Genomic DNA, 17,392 nt, shown 5'->3' with positions numbered 1-17,392 from the left:
GATGAGGATGATGACGGAGAGAGAAAGATCGGGCTTGAAAGATGATGAAGATGGAGGGAGAGAGAGATTGGGATCGGGTTGAGGTAGGAAGCGGCGAGTAGGAGTTTTGGGTCGAGTCTTGAACTCGACTCCATTTGAATTCGGATTGGGTAAATCCTACTCAGTTCAGACCGACTCACCCATTTGGTTCAGTCAAGTCAGATATGAATGAGTCGTAAGAGTCGAGTTAGCCGGATCGAATCGTCCCTTGCCCACCTCTAACCACAATGGTCACTCCATCACATTAGTGTTGAAACTCTTGTGTGTTTATCATTTATTGAAATGATTAATCCAACTTGTATGATTGTTAAATGTAAATATGGAACTGCATACTTCTTATAGGGTCCCACCAGATGAACGGTCCTGATCACCACTCAGGAACGGGTCAGATAAAGTGTTAATCCATCTAAGTCAACGTTGGCGTGTCAGGTGTTCAGTCGCTAATCCCAGTCTGGTATGCGCACGACGCACCACCGCGTGTTCTAGAACTCCGACACAATATCTACGGAAGGTCTTGATTATGCTGTGAGTACGCAACAAACATGTCATTTTAGATTGACCACATAACCTTGATGGGGCTATCCAAGTCGTTCGGGAGGAATTATAGGGTCTGGATCATTTGATCTAAATGATTATAGGGTCTTGATTATTTTATCTAAATGATTATAAACTTAGTAGGGTCCAACGTGATGTTTGTGAGAAATCCATCCCATTCATCCATTTTTTTTAGATCATGTATTTGATCTAAATGATTATAAACTCAGTAGGTCCAACGTAATGTTTGTAAGAAATTCATCTCATTCATCCATTTTTCTCCGATCATGTTAGGACATGAGCACAAAAACAAGAAAGATACAAAACTCAAGTGGGCCGCACTATAAGAAAAGGTGGGTAGGAAAATGCTACGATTGAAACCTCATTGGTCCACTGTTATGTTTTTATACCATCCATACGGCTCATATGGTCATTCCTAGCGTCATGAACTGAAAACATAGAACTCCACGAATGTTTCAATGGTGGATGTTTAATCATCATTGTTTCATATCATCTGGGGCACTTGAGTTTTGGATCTACCTCATTTTTGAGCTTATACCCATACATGGTCGGTCAAAACAGATGGACGGAGTGGATTTCTCATGAACATCATGTTAGGCCTACCTAGCTTGTGACTGCAAAAACCTCCTCCCACTAGGAGCCGATAAGGTGTTTACCTGGATCCACAGGGTGCGTTGGACCGCTGACTGTTGGGCTGATAGTGATGTATGTCCCTTAAATCCACACCGTTCAACCATTTTGAAAAGTCATTTTACGGCATGTTGCCAAAAATGAAGTTGACTCAAACCTTAGGTGGACCACACCATAAGAAACAATCATAATTGAATCCCCCATTAAAAGCTTCACAGATTCTATGGGAATGCTTATTTGCCATCCAGCATGGTGATAAGGTCACAAACACCTAAATGAAGAGACCACACTAATATTATCTTGATCCAAAGTTTTTGTGGCCCACAGGAAGTTTTTAATGATCATGCACAACTGTTTTCCTATACTATATGGACGGTTTGAGTTATATAACTGCTTCATTTTTTGGATCGTGCATTGAAATGAGTCGATATGGATGGGTGGCGTAAATGTAGTCACATACATCACAATGGGCACAATAATCAAGGTTCCCACCCACCTTGGTTAGGGTTGTGTATTCAGCCGAGTCGAGGTGGGCCAAGCTTGGCTTGACTCCTCCACACTCTCCTCGAGTTCAATCTCACCCTTGAGCTTATTACTAAAGCTTTGCTTGACTCGTCCCTACTCTCCTTGAGCTTGAGCTCGCCCTCGAGCTTACCAGTTGAGCTCGTAGTCCCAAGGTAGTCCCAACCTAACTCTCAAACATTTTAATTTGCAAATTATAAATTTAAAATCCCAAATCTCAATTTTGGAAATAGAAATTTTTCTATTCTTAAACAATTATATTTAAAAAAAAAAAAAAGATTTAGAGGTACCTTATTGGTGAGAGAGAGTGAGTGAGTTTGGTCAGTGCGGCTATGTGATTGAGACGCTGAGTGAAGCTAGAGAGAGAGAGAGAGAGAGAGAGAGAGAGCTCGGGTGGGCATGACAGATTGAGTTTGTAAAGAGAAATGTAAAGATAGAGATTGGTAGGGTATGGCGTTAAGGGTCGCAGCCAAGTCGCGCTCCCTAAATTTGGTAGTGTATAACGAAAGCGGATTAGGTGCTGCCTGGCCTCACCCAAGATGATGTAGCCCTTACTGCGGGGCCCACTTTGATGTATGTATTCTATGATGTCGTTCTTCATTTCTTCGTATCATTTTATGCATGAGCCAAAAAATGAAGCTGATTCAAATCTTAAGTGGATCATGTTATAGGAAACAGTGGTGATTGAACACCATACTATTAAAAACTTCTAGGGCTCACAATAATGTTTATTTTTCATTTAACGTATTGATAAGGTTACGCAAACCTGCATGAAGGGGAAAAAATATATTAGCTTGATCTAATAATTTGGTAGCCCATAAGAAGTTTTCAATGGTCAATCACCCCTATTTCTCAGGGTATGGTCGTCCGATCTCAATCCACTTCATTTTTTGGCTCATGCCCTAGAATGATGTGAAAAAACGGATGGGTAGCATAGATGTCTAATACATGCATCAAGGGTGGGCCCCACAGAAAGGATTGCACCTAATCCACTCTATATACATGGCAAAGCTCCATGAGTTCCACCATGATTTATGTGTTTCATCTACATTGTCCATCCACTTTGCCAAATAATTTTAAGGTATGGGTTAAAACATTATGCAAATCCAAAAATTAAGTAGGCCACACCAAGCAAGATAGTCAAGGGACATTGATGCCCCCTATGAAACCTTCTTAGGGCTTTACCATGATGTTTATTTACCATCCAACTAGCTCATAAGGTCTCCTACAAACATGGATGAAGGAAAAACTCATATTTCGACTTGATCCAAAAAATTTATGCATGGCCTCGTAAAGTTTTTATTGGTAGGCATTCACTCCCCATTTTTTCGTGTGGTGTGGCCTACTTAAGCTTTGAATCTTTCTCAATTTTGGGCTATTGCCTTAAAATGATTCAGAAAAAAATAGATAAACAATAAAACACATATATCAAGGTAGGGCTCATAGGGCTTTGTCACAAATGCACACAGTATCATGGTAGGTGCTGTGTTCCACACCACCCAATCCAATTCTCCAACTGTTTTTAACAGCACATTTTAAGCCATCAGCTCAAAATTAAGGTGGATCCAAAACTCAAGTGGACCACCCAACAAAGAGTAGAGAGTGAAATGCCTACAATTAAAACCTTCTTAAGGTTTACCTTGATGTTTCTGTGCCATCGCAACAGTTCATTCTAAGGTAATTCCCGTTGGGATGAACTGGGAAAAAAAAAATGAAAGAAAAAAAAAAAAAAAGAGCCTAATGTAAAACTTCCATAATTTGTGAATATTTCAAGGGTAGGCGTTTACTCCCACTTTTTCCTGTTGTGTGGCCCACTCAAGTTTTTGATCCTCCTCATTTTTGGTATTATGTGCTAACATGAGCTAACAAAATGCATGGACACGGTGGATTTCTCACAAACATCGCTATGGCCCCACCTAGCTTCCCGACTGCAGGAACTTCACTTGCACTCCAAGGTCACTGGCAATCCACGTCCTCCATCTTGAAATGTTTCAACCAGCAATCTATTTTATTTCTTTTCATGGTCCATTGATTGAAAGGTTAGGATCTTCCAATACTGGGCATTTTAAAGACAACCCTAAGCAGCTTGGGGCCAACTGCTTGGATCACCGACCCATCCCATCATGTACTCTCTCCCAATTGAAGCACTTAAAATTGAAATAGACGCTTAAGATCTTCTGCTTATTTTAGTTCCAGGTCTATATTCCGTTTAGGGGCCATGATCTTTATACGGTCCAGATTGCGTTAGGTCGATCACATCAAGTTCATTTTCTTTTTAAACTGTGAAAAACGCGCAGAGTAGTCTATTCTATATAAAACACTCAAGATCACAGGCGAACGTTAAAAGAACATAAAGAAATTCAATATTTACTCGCACGAGTAAGTAAGAATAAAACTCACGATATAAGTACAATCATCTCTCACCTATGAAAGATCTCATCCGTTCATCAATAAATTACCTCAGTTTCCATAAGGACAAACACAAACTAATATGATGTTATTGGAATATGAGCCATACTTGCAAGCCTAACATTAGTCTTTAATCAATATTTCATAACCGTCCTTTTACTTTAATCATGTTTAATCCCTAGTAAAGATAAAAAATGTAAATTAATTAATTATATCAGTACTTAAACTACATGTCCCACCAGATGAACGGACCCGATCGTATTTAAAATTGTTCCATATAGCCACGTGCGTCCGCGAATACGATTCATACACTACAAGCGAGAGTAGAATTTGCCCGCTTAACGGCTTATATGCTGAAGCGGATTGCGTACTGCCCCGCCTGGATAGAAATCGGTCCAGCCAGAGGCTCTGTAGGGCCCACTTTGATTTTAAAAGTTTCATCCACTCCGTTAAAAATGTTTTTAAAACAAATTAAATCTATAATATATAAAATTATATAGAAAAATCTTCATATGGACCACACCAAATGAAAAACCAGTGATAATGACGCCCAACGTTGGGAAGATTAATAGGGCTCTCTGTGAATTTTATTTTCCATCCAACCTGTTAATAAGTTTAAAAAACTATGGATGAAGGAAAATAATAAATTTTATCTTCATCAAGAACTTCTATGGCCCCGTGAATTTTTTAATGGTACTAGTTCATTTTCCACTGTGTGGTCCACTTGAATTTTGGATATGTATAAAGTTTTTTATCATATCTTTAAGTCATCTGGAAAAATATATGAACGGTGTAGATAAAATTAATACGTCAAGGAGGGCCCCTCAGATCCTTGCCTCTACCAATTCTGTCCAGCGGGAGCAGGACGCAATCCGCTTCCCTTATATTCCCCTCCCTCCCCTCTCCCATTATTTCCCGGCGATTTCAGAAATAGGGAGCGAGAGAGAGAGAGAGCTTTTTTTCCTACACTCCGACACGCCCAATCCGATACATCCGATCCGGCACGCCGAAACGTTGTTCTCCCTTACATGGGATTTTCGGCCATGTCCGAAACAGAAACGGCACCGTTACAATCCATGCCTTCAAAACCCCACCCACCTCTCCACAACTTCTCTCTTCCATTTCTAAAGTGGGGCGGCCAACGCCTCCTCCGCTGTATGAAACCCGATCAGGCCGTCGATCGTAGATCTCCTCCTTTCGAGTCCGAATCCAACGGCTCCGGCGCTTCCCCCATCAGAACTGTGGCCGCCCAGCCTAAAACCTTCCGCAAACCTTCTACCCCTACTTCCTTCGAGAAATTACGGAGTATGGCACGGATCGGAGCTTCGAAGTCTGAAGGAGAAGCGGACGATGATGGAATTGAAGAGATTCGAGAGAGGCTCTTGGATCATCTCCGCTCAGCGGCGGATAAGATGAGTTTTCGGGTCCCGGAAGATGAGGAATCGACGGCGATGCCGTGGAATCTCAGGACGAGGAGAGCGGCTTGTAAGGCTCCGACGGAGATCGGCGGGATGCCTCTTCACTCGCCAGCTCCCCTGCCACCTCCGCCGCCATCAGTGCAGGAGAATCAGACGAGGTCGATGCGGTCAAGAGCGGCGGCCACGGCCGCGGCGGCAGCAGCGCAGGGCGGAGATAAGATGAAGGAGAAGAGGAAGTTTTCGGTCGCGCTGTTGAGAGAGGAGATTGAGGAGGATTTCTACGCGATGACAGGATCGAAGCCAGCTCGGAGGCCGAAGAAGCGATTGGGGAAGGTGCAGCGGCAATTGGACGTAAGGAATTTCATTCTCTGTTTCATTTTTCTCCTTTCTTGAATTGTAAATTTACTGCCGGCGGGGCCCGCTTTCTAGCGTTCGGGATCCTTCATCGGTGGACCTAATCATGGAATTAGTGGACAGGCGGTGCCTTGAGAATCTCCCTCGTTGGAAAATCCCTGCTGCAAAGTAGGAGTATTGGTTTCCATTGCAGAAACTATTCATTTGCAGAACAGATCATCCATCTGATAGAGGGGATGATGGTTGTGGGGTCCATCCGTGATGTGGCCTACTGGATGAACAGTCAGATCACCACCGGAAGAGTGCACCCGGCTTCTGCTGTTGCTGGCTGCTAAAAAAGCATGCGTGATTCTGTTTCTTGATTTTTAGCATGAAATTGATGCATTTTTAACGATTTCTCTCAGGCGACTTTCCCTGGTTTATGGCTGTCCGACATAACGCCCGATTCATACAACGTTCCTGAAGTTCATGAGTCTCGAAAGGTAACTCCTTTTCCTTTATTATTATTATTATTATTAATTTTGCAGCTAGTTTGATTTTTTGTTGAAAATGATATGATTAGAGGTAGTCTGTGATGTTTGATGCAACAAAACATCAGCTTCTGTTGCCGGGCCTGACAACTAGCTGGGTGGGCCTACAGTTTGATGATCCCTCCTATTCATCATGCTACAAAAATATCTTCCATTGGATAGATGATCTTAACTGTCCGGTTGGTTATCTGGAAATAGACAGTATAGTCAATAGTTTGAATTTTATGAGAAAATTGAAATCTAACAATGCATGGTTACTTTCTGATAAGGAGTTTTTTTTTGGGGCATGACCTATTTAGATTACGGCTCACCAGATGAATGGTTGGGATTCAAGAAAGGTGTTAGGCGGGCCCACCTGTAGAGTTGCCTGTTGAGCAGTATATATTTCCTTGTGTATGATTGTTCTGTTGGTGGAACTAATGATCTTGATTTTGGTTTATGCAGAGATAAATGCAATTGCAACTTGGATCTCTTGAAGCTACATCATTTTTCGCAGGCTAACTAATACCTACCTCTATGCTGTGACCTCAATTGGAGAGGTACTATACTATGTTGATTTGTAAAATGGAAATGGAAATAAAAGTGTTGAAGTACATGCTAACTTAATGTTGAAGTTGCTTTAATTGCTAATTTGATTTGTTAATGTGATTCCGCTGTCTCTTTGTTTGTTATATATCTTGTGTGTGGTCAGGGATGGATTGGTTTGTTGCATGGAAGGTTCAAAAAAAAAAGAAAAAAAGAATCGATTTGAGATGGGTTTTCTGGAAATTTTCATATGAATTGAATTTGGTGTAAATGCATGCAGCAGGCATTGAGAATAGTAAAGATGAGCAGGGGAATGAATATAATTTAGAGGCTCGTCTTTGTTCGTTGTGATGAACTGGCCTTGATACATTTCCACAGACCATTGTATGTGGTGGCTGTACAGTTGGTTAATCCAGATCATCCACTTAGTCGGTCCTACCGCGAATGGCCCGACGATGGGAAGCCACACGGACCAGGCACTCGTAGCTGTATGATATATGGGCTTCAAATCAACTGGAAAAAGGCTAAAGAAGGCCAATGATCCATGGCAATGACCAATACCAAGGAAATCAGAAATCTCGTCAACATGTGGATTATTCATCTGTGAAATTTTTGTTTTTTGTATCAAACAAGAGAAAACATTGCATTAAGAGCCTTGCCTTTCTGTCTAGAAGCATTTTGGTGTTGAATAATTTCAGAGTTTTAGCTGTTTGGTTTATTCATGTTGTTTACAAAAAAGTGGGAATGTGTTCATAGCTTTTTTAGATGCAATCTCTGAATTTAGGTACACTTCTTTCTCTTAATACCCATTAATGAACGATTTATTAAAATGAAGAGAAGCCAAAAAGAAAAAAAATTCTGGTTTCTTCGGTTAGGATGTTGACATAGACCAAATGTCCGGTGCTGTATGCTGCAGTGGCATATGTTCGCCGTAGAATTTCCAGGCAAAACAGGGAGTGATATTAGAGAAGATCCTTGATGATATTTTAGATTTGTGAGTTTGTATATTCATTAGGATAAAAGCCATAGGAAAAAAGAAAACTGCCTTTGATTTTGCAAGCTGCAAATGGGTTTTATGTTCTTTTTTGTAGTAACAAAGAAAAAAAAACAGTAAATGGGTGAATCTTTTAGAAATTTAGTTGAAGTTCTCTTTCTGTCATTTCTCTATTTGTTTCCCGTCTGACCCCACACCCGACAATCAAGGTTTATTTGTCAAAGATAATTGTTTCAGTTTTCAAATATCTTTTACAGTACCATAAGAGCCCCATTAGATTTGTCCGAAGCTATTGTAGTAGATAATCATCGATCCAGCTTTTAAACATCTTTTACGGTACCTAGATCCCCATTTGCTCCATTTTCATTTACCCATGATAGATGAAGACATTGACAGATATATGAAGACATGACAGATTAATGTATATGACGACATGGAGCATATGAAGATATGGACACATTTCTTTCTTGTAAGAAAAGGAAAAGCTTCTTTAATGGCTTTGATTATTCAGTTTTATTTGCAGAATGTCTTCTGGTCTGTAAATTCTCATTTAGAAGTTTTTATAGAAGAAATGTCACTTTCAAAGAATGTAACTGGAGGTTTGCCAATCTCACATCCCCTGCCTAACCAAACAGCAGCACATGTGAGCTTTCATTACATCAGGTGGGCCAAAGTGGGTAGATCTTGTGGCTCAAAATCCATGCTGGCTAACTCATCAGGTTGGCCACAGTGAATGAAACTAATGGAAGGCTAAAACATTTGCTTTTTAATCCTTACCAACAATTCTCTTCACTGTGACCCACCTGATGATCTGGCCCACTTGATCGTTGGACCCGAACATCTATACTGTGTGACCCTCCTAATGAAGTGCTCTGATCTTTCACATGAGTGTTCGAATTGGCACATGTGGAATAGCAAACCTCTGTAGTTAAATGGAAGCTTGAAGCCTTGTTTCTCATTTTGGCTTTTCAGGGCCACTTCATCAGAAGTGAAATGCAAGAGGGTGTTTTAGTTGCCTTACCAAAACAGTTAACTTGCAAGTCATCGATGCTTTTGGTGCTTCATACCATTTCAGCTCCCCACTCCCAAGCAACGATCAGATGCAATGCCATGTAGGCCGTGGCGGTGCTGGATAAATCCATCCGTTGGATCTAGAGTCGAGCAATGTTACACATTCGATGCCCAAATATTCACTGATCGGTTGGATAGAACTGTGTTGGTGGATTGGAATGTGGGCCATGGGCAATCCAATGTATGCCCCACTAGATAGACGGTCCAGATTTGTGATTGTGATTGGAATCTGCATCCATGATATATGCCTTGTTGCATGATGATGCCCAGTTGTTGTCTGCTGGCATTCCTTACCGTTTTTTACACGTGCACCTGCCTTTCTTTTCGGTGCTTAAGATACGTGCGTCATTTCACTGTTCTGCCTAAACCAGGGTTCCAATTTTCACTGTTCCAGATTTTTATCTAGTGGACCCCACTTCCAAGTGCGATCAATCAAACGTGCACAGGACCGTTGGATGTTGGTACCTTTTGCCGCATCGACCATCCAGACTAGGGCCTACCAGATGGGTGGTCTGGATCAGATGAAAACGGGAAATAAGGCGGCTGCTTTATTAAGTTACAGTCGAACTAGCTTTCCAACGATGGGACACGGCTTATGCGGGGACTCGGATGGGGAGGCGGTTTGGCCGGTGACCCTGCACCATCCGCTAGCTGGTGGAAAAGCTCCGTGGGCCCACCATGATGTATGTGTTTTATCCACGCCATCCATCGATTTTACCAAAGCATTTTAGAGTATTCGCCCAAAACCGAGGCAGATGCAAAGCTCAAGTGGACCACACCACAGTAATCAATGGGAAGTGAACACTTATCGTTGAAAACTTCTTGGGACCACAGAAGTTTTGGATCAAGCTGATCTATGTGTTTTCCCTTTGTCCAGGGTTATGTTTCTTTATGAACTGGTTGAATGGCAAATAAACATTGCGGTGGGCCCTCAAAAAATTTTCAATGGTAAGCTTTTAATCTCTACTATTTCCTTTAATAGGTCTAAAGCTCATTGGCAAAATGAAAGGAAGCCGTAGATAAAACACATGCATCATGGTGAGTCTCACAGCTTTTCCACTAGCTACCTGCATGGTGTAGAGGTCACCAGCCAAACCTCTTGCACTTGTGTAGCCAGATATCACAATGGCCCCACCATTCATTTATTTTGTTGGATCACTAAAATTAAGGAGAGCCAAGGTGGTAGACTGAGTGAAAGATACTTTGCTTCAGCGCTGAGGTCTTGGCATCGATTCCCCCTAGTGGGGGTGGCTAACAGTGAAGTGTGATTGGAATTAAAAAAATTAGGTAAAAAAAAAGAAGAAGAAAGGAGAGCCAAAGTTCAAGTCGACCACGTTACATGAAGCGTTGGGAATAATGGCGCTCACCATTAAAACCTTTCCAAGATCATTATAATATTTATTAACTATCCATTATCCAACCCCTTTGCAAGGTCATAAATATCAGATTGACCTGAGACTTCTGTAGCCCCAAGAAGTTTTCAATGGTAATCCAACTGTTTCCTGTGGAGTGGCCCACTTAGCTTTGAATCTGTCTCATTTCTAGGCTTGTGACTAAAATGATCTGAAAAAAATAGATGGATGGCGTCGATATAACACATCGGTGGGGCCGACAGAGTATTGACAGTTATTCACAGTACCCACGTGTGCTGTGTTCTGCACAGCACAATCCCAGTCGGACCCATCAATATTTCTATTGTATATATGCAGCATGAATTACCGATTGAGGACCGTACGTTCTATGTAGTTCCTAATCCTAGCCATCCGATCAATGGGCTTCAAAGTCAACGGTGGACACCACGTGTAACGTGTACAGACGGCTCTACCATATTCCGTTCCACTGTCTCTCTATGCAATCATCTTCCACCCAACATTGTCAACAAACCACTTAAAATTTAAAAATACCAGAGCTCAAAAGTACAGCAAAAGAGAGACTATCCAGTTCATCATGCAATCAAGGTATCGGTTCATGTGATACACTTGTAGATGATCTGACCTTTCATCTGTTCGACCCTACTATGTATTGTGGATTCTACTTAAATCATCCAGATTCAGGACATCCTAACCACTAATGACTATAAATGGGCTGTCAGTATCCATGATCATCGGACTGGTGGTGTGATTTTGGGCTATGGCATATCCGCCGTGGGGCACACTAGATGAAGGGTTCGGATTTCGTGTTCGTGTGCCAGATATGCGTGCATGATAACTATATGATAGATACTCTCTCCTATTAAATGGGGCACGGACCGCACGGTCCTTTTCAGTCGGGTGAGATGAGAGAGGATTAGGTGAGACCCCGGACTCACCCAAGACGGTGCGGCCCTTACTGTGGGGCCCACCTTGATATATGTTTTCTGTATCCACGCCGTCCATCCATGTTTTCAGATCATTTTAGGGCATTATCCCAAAAATGAAACAGATCCAATTATCAGGTGGACCATACTATAGGAAACAGTGGTTATTGCAAGCTTTACCATTAAAAATTTCTTAGGGCGCACCATAATATTTCGGTAGTGTTTATTTGACCGTGCCCCCTTTGATAGAAGAGAGTATATCAGCTGGTGTTGAATGGACGGTGTTGATAAACCCATACATCACGGTGGGCCCCTCGGAGAGCAGCCTGTTCCGAGCTCGGTATATGCGGGGTAGTACCTAATCCGTGTCCGTTTTAACAGCCCATATAATTTCGGTTGGAGGATCCTGACCATCCATCTAGTTGTTTCAGCCGTAGATGGTCTATGGTATAAAACCGAACACAATGCCAGCCACACGATTTTTACCTTCACAACGAGTAAAATAGAAGCGAGTCAACGGTCAAAAAAAGAGAGAGGAGAAAACCATATTAAACTGATGGCTAGGATTCTAATCAGAAGAAAGACAGATGGGCGGACGGTCTGGATTCATCATCTCCACAGCCACTTGAACCAAGATCCATTGATTCCGCAACCAGCCTGAAATGCACATTTTCACATGATGGCCCCACTTTAGACGGGGCATACCTTGATTTGAAAACCTAATCTCCAGCCCTTGGAAATTTGTTTCTTGAATTTGGACCATTCACTAATTTTCATTTAAACCGTCCATTTGATGGCCACTGGTTGGATTTTTAGGATTATATGTAATCTATTTTTGTGCCGTGCCCAAGGTTTGGATGGTTAGGATTGAGGTTGCCAGTTGCACAATGTCTGTGGACAGTGCCAGATAAGTTAGGTCGATGGATCAGTGATCTAGATCAATTGTCTGCTTGGGTCCACTGTAGATGGACCATCAACAAGCATCTCCGCTATGGAAGAATTCAACCCTGTCAGATAGATAACAGGATCCACGTTCATAAAAAAAAGGCCCACGACTGATGGCTAGGATCTTCAGATTTGGGACATTCAGACCTTATTCCATTGAGAAATACGCCCACCAATATTTCTTTATGGTCCAGATCATGTTCATAGTGTGAACTACATGATGAATGGCCCGGATCTCATACACTTGTGCTGTCCGACGCAGAAAACCATGTTGCGCAAGGTAGATGTCATTCTGGGCCCACATTTTATAAAAAGATTACTTTTTTTTTTTCTTCTCCTTTTTTGTTTGTATAAGCTGTCCCTTTTAAATAAGGGACCGCTTATCTTTCGACATTTTCTATTAATGGAAATTTTAATAATGGATGATATTCAATTTAAATGATTTTTAGTTTATCGAAAAGACAAATTGATAAACTTTCAAGAATCGTAGTAATTGAATGTCTTAAAACTCCTCTTTGAAAAGGTTTGAAATCTAAGATAAAAGTTAAGATTACATCCGACATCTTTTCATGAGTGGCATGTGTAGCATGTGTGTCACTAGGTAACTAATCTATTAAGCATAAGTAATGATATCTATAAATAATAGATTATATATTACATTACTAAAATTATTTTAATAAAATGATTTGTGCAGTCCAAACATTATTTATGTAAATCAATGGTTATTGGTTAATCAATGTAAATCAATGTTTAGAATTATTGGTTAATCTCTTGAATGTGATCTTATAGACTTGAAATTTCATCATTTTAACATATATATATATATATATATATATATATATATATATATATATATATATATATATATATATATATATATATATATTAACAGGTCTATTATAATCATTATGTCATACATTACATATATACACTAATTAGAGATATTAAAATTAATTTATTAATTAAATTCAAACTATTATACATATTTTAGTAGGTATTACCCTTACTGCGGGCCTACTTTAATGATATGTTGTTTATCAACTCCGTCCATCTTTTTTTCCATCCTAGCCGAGGGTATTATCTTAAATAGCTTTAAGAATTTTTCTAAACAGCACGGATTGAAAGAAAGAAAATTCTTATACATCATGACGCAATTAAAGAGGATAATAAATATTGAATCAATCACAAGAATAGAAAGATGAAAACCATTCATCAAAGATTTCAATTCCCAAAGTAAAAAAAAAAAAACTATATGACTCTGAACAAGGCGACCCGGAGCAATTCAAGAAAGGCTTGGCCGCCAAACAAAGCACAAAAAAGGTCTCTTTCTCGCTTTCCAATGAAGAGATCGATGAGGATTTCTTGGATATGACGGGATCGAAGCCGCTTAAGAAGCCCAACAAAAGATCTAATGTCACAGAGAAGGAAATGCATGTAAGGAATTTCAACTACTTATTTTTCTTCTATCCTTCTTTTTATTGGATTAATTATGTTTTGCTTTTCCAAACTTTTGTAATTACTCTTTCCTGGTTTTGGTTTTCAGTAGACGATTCTTGCAGTTTCCTACAAAGTGCTTCTCTGATGAGAATTCTTTAATTAGAAGGAAACAATGGAGTTTTACTTTCCATAAAAAAAATTATTAGTTTAATAGAAGACTTCACTATTGTGTACTGAATTTGTAAGTGTGGGGCCATGGCATGGCTATCAAGTTGAACTGGTGGTAGCATCACAGATATTTGACAATACTAATCTTTTGAATCGGCTAACAGTCCACATTCAATAAAAAAGAGCCAAAGATTGACTGGATGGTGTGAAAGGTATTTCAAGCGTTACGATAGTTTCATTAAAAAAAAAGAAGAGAAAAAATGTTTGTTATACCCTCAGTGAAAAATTTTAGTCCCACATCAGATAAAAAGAAAAATATGAAGTGAGTTATGATCCGTTGCTTACATAATACGATTGATAACTTGTTAAATTGTTATCAATGCGAATCATCTGCTTGCCACAAGCAGGAAATGATGTTGTTATCAGCACTAGTGATACGTTAAATGCTGCAACCAGAGTTTTCCTGCTTGTGGCAAACAGAAGATCTGGATTCAATTGTTATTTAATACAAATAACCAGGGTTGCTTGTGAGAGTCTTTGACCAGAGAGTGATCCTACACTTGATTTGGCCCAAGGGGGAGTAGATTAGGTGCAGCCCCTCCTCATCCAAGATAGTGTGACCCTTACCATGGGGTTATCCTTAATGTATGTATTCTATATCAAATCCGTTCATTTACTTATTTTTTTTCATATCATTTTAGGGCATGAGTCCAAAAATGAGGTAGATCCAACTCTCCAGCGGACCATATGATTTTAAGGCCTCTTTGGTTTTTCATTTATAGTAATGAATGACTGTAAATGGGAAATGATTTTTCACTCTTGTAGTTTTATTGTGATATCACTTATATTTGACTTTGTTTTGTTTCACTCATAAATATTGATAAAAAGTGACAATTTTATAATATATAAATGTAATTACTATAATTGTAACACCCGGGCCAAACAAAGTGGTGTCCTGGGGCATCTACTAGCGGACTGTCGTAGGACCATACTAGACAGTCGCATTGTGCGCACATGCGAAGCCCACCGTTGATAAGTTAGGATAAATTAAGTCGCTAATGCGAACGAGCCTGAGCATGTTTGGGTCGGGCAAGGGCCGTAGCATCGGTCTACCTAGTAATACATTACGACAAACTGTAATGACTGTGTAACGCCCGTAAAAAGTCCAATAAGTCCGAAACTATGGGAAACTATGGACCTCATTGGGCTTGAGGTCCATTGCAGACGGTAGACCCAAACGACGCTTTAAACTGGGCAATTTAGATCATCAAGTCGGCACTTGCAAGGTACGACTATCCAAGTCTAAAACCTGAAAATCTAAAATTTAAATAATTGGCCTCGCCACTAAAGATGGCAAATTATAACTTTCTGACCGTTATATTTCATTCAAACTCAAGCCATAGATCATGGATATTTCCTCGCTCTTATCCGCCAAGTTAGACTCCTGATCAAATAATAGTTACCGTCGATCGCAAATCGGGCCCCTGTGATCAACTGCCTCATCCGTTTGCCACCAAACTTGGGACGGCTCTTTGTCAAACTATCGGACATTTATTCCATAGCATAGATGGGACAGGGGGCCACTGGGACAGCCCCAGGGACCAGAAATGTACCCATTAAGGTTATATGCATTAGGACTAGTCACCCTAGGGCCATTTGAATTAACTTTTAGACTATATAAACTCTAAAAACTCTCTCCCTCACTCTCATACGAATTTTTCAGGAAAATGGGAGAGAGAGGAGAGAGTAGAGCGAGAAGGAGCTCCAAGGAGTTGGGATTTGAGGAAATTCCCTCTCCTACCACAACCCCACGCCGGAAATCGTGACTCCGCCGCCATAGAAGCGGTTTACCAGCCATCGAAAGGTATCCACCCCATCTTTTTCTAGATTTTAGCACATTGAGCCATTTGCATGTACCCTAACATACAAATCAAATTGGCACAGGGCTTCGACGCACAAATTCGTGGGACCGGCACCCTAAGGGCGACTCCACAAGCCATCAACCATCCTTAGGTGCGGACATTATCTATAGGTGACCGTTTATCAAATATAGGCTGAATTTAGTGATTGTGGTTATAAATCTTGTTTTGCATGTCACTTGCATGAGGCATGATAGTAGATTAGAAATGTTATAGTAAATAAATCCTGATTAGGGAAGAAATGTTGGATTCTCAACCGTCCCAATACTTGTGTTGTCTGATTACATGTTTACCATAAAGATCTAACTACGACACATCCCCAATTTTGAAATAAATAGGAAAAATCTTGCTGCATGTTCCCTATACACGTGACTAACCTGATTTTCTGTTTACTATGAAAATCAAAGCATGACGTATCCCCTATTTCTGAAACAAATAGGAAAATTCCTACTGCATGTCTCCTATACACATGACTAATTGCCAATTTCATTCTATGCACGTTTAATTTCTCTGTAATTGGGCTTGTTTACATGATTATTTAGAGTTTCCATGTTTTAAAGAATCCATGACGAATTATGATGAGAATGACTATAATTTATTGCTACGTATGCATAAATCCTTCACAACTAGAAGTAGATTGACATCTACTTTAATATGATTCATTTATACACTTCCTCCTTTGCCGGATTGGCAAGCAATTTTAGAACCTGCATGGGCAGCCCCTCCGATAGGGCCGCCCAAGGACTAATTTGATCCAGTTAGGCGAAATATGGATAGTCGGCAGTAGTTGGACTACGCGAGACGCTTGCTCCCAATGCCGTACGTTTTATAATTCGTTTAGAGAGGACATATTGGCTCATCAGTTGGCTGACTATGTTCGTTAATTATGTATGTACATGCCTGCTTGAACCTAAAACACCCTGCATCCACTTGCGCCCATTGATAACCAGCTTGTTGCGCCCCATAAGTCTCAGAAGCCGGGCATGGTGGAATGAGACACTATGCCCGAGCTGTCGACCTACGCTGGGGCGATGGGCCTCCCCGTAGTAACCGCGAGCAAGAAGTTACAATTGCCCCTCGTATGTTTTAAAATTGGAGTGACGAACCCAATCAAGTCAAGGATCGCGAGAGCAAGACCGCCACGACCGCTTGGGCCACGCGATCAGGATAAGGCATTGATCTGTTAGGGTGTCTTAGTTTCCCTAAACTGCTAGATGAATGAATGTAACTAATCAACACGGCTAACATATTCACCATTACATCGCATTAGTTAGGACGTCAACTCGGTAGTCGAGGTCGCATTGAGAGAGTGTTTGACATTACGAATGTTAGATGGTGTCGCTCAAGGGAGTGTTGGAAGTGAGGGCATGCATTATATTATGGAATCATGCATATGCATTAATAAGAGTAATTAGGATCTTGTGATTGGTTGTTTTTCACTAATTTTGTCAATAAAATTGATAATATTCGTAACTTATTGCTAATGGAACCCACTGAGTTGATCACTCACTCCCACTCTGGGATGGTGTTTTAAAACACCAAACAGAACCTGTCTTAGATGTAGGGATTACGAAGTTCAA

At 40.5% G+C, this 17,392-nt stretch overlaps 1 protein-coding gene across 5 annotated transcripts; it reads left to right on the top strand.

Moving 5' to 3' along the window:
• The first annotated feature begins 5,087 nt into the window (after positions 1-5,087).
• On the top strand, positions 5,088-9,834 carry LOC131235056 (uncharacterized). Of its 5 annotated transcripts, none has more exons than XR_009165905.1 (4): positions 5,088-5,924; positions 6,332-6,409; positions 6,902-6,996; positions 9,442-9,834. XR_009165905.1 is itself a non-coding variant. In XM_058232156.1 (3 exons), the coding sequence occupies exons 1-3, from the start codon at positions 5,184-5,186 to the stop codon at positions 6,905-6,907; spliced, it is 807 nt and encodes a 268-aa protein (XP_058088139.1). In that variant the 5' UTR covers positions 5,088-5,183; the 3' UTR covers positions 6,908-7,105. The 5 variants fall into 5 exon arrangements, 2 of the variants coding, with proteins under 2 accessions (XP_058088139.1, XP_058088137.1); XR_009165904.1 differs by lacking the exon at positions 9,442-9,834 and adding an exon at positions 8,949-9,369; XR_009165906.1 differs by lacking the exon at positions 9,442-9,834 and adding an exon at positions 7,149-7,655.
• The last annotated feature ends 7,558 nt before the right edge of the window (positions 9,835-17,392 follow it).

Source organism: Magnolia sinica, chromosome 19, assembly GCF_029962835.1.
Source record: "Magnolia sinica isolate HGM2019 chromosome 19, MsV1, whole genome shotgun sequence".
NCBI classification, from domain to species: Eukaryota; Viridiplantae; Streptophyta; class Magnoliopsida; order Magnoliales; family Magnoliaceae; genus Magnolia; species Magnolia sinica.
The sequence above is the reverse complement of the archived record's forward strand: the minus strand, read 5'-3'. Positions and strand labels throughout refer to the sequence as shown.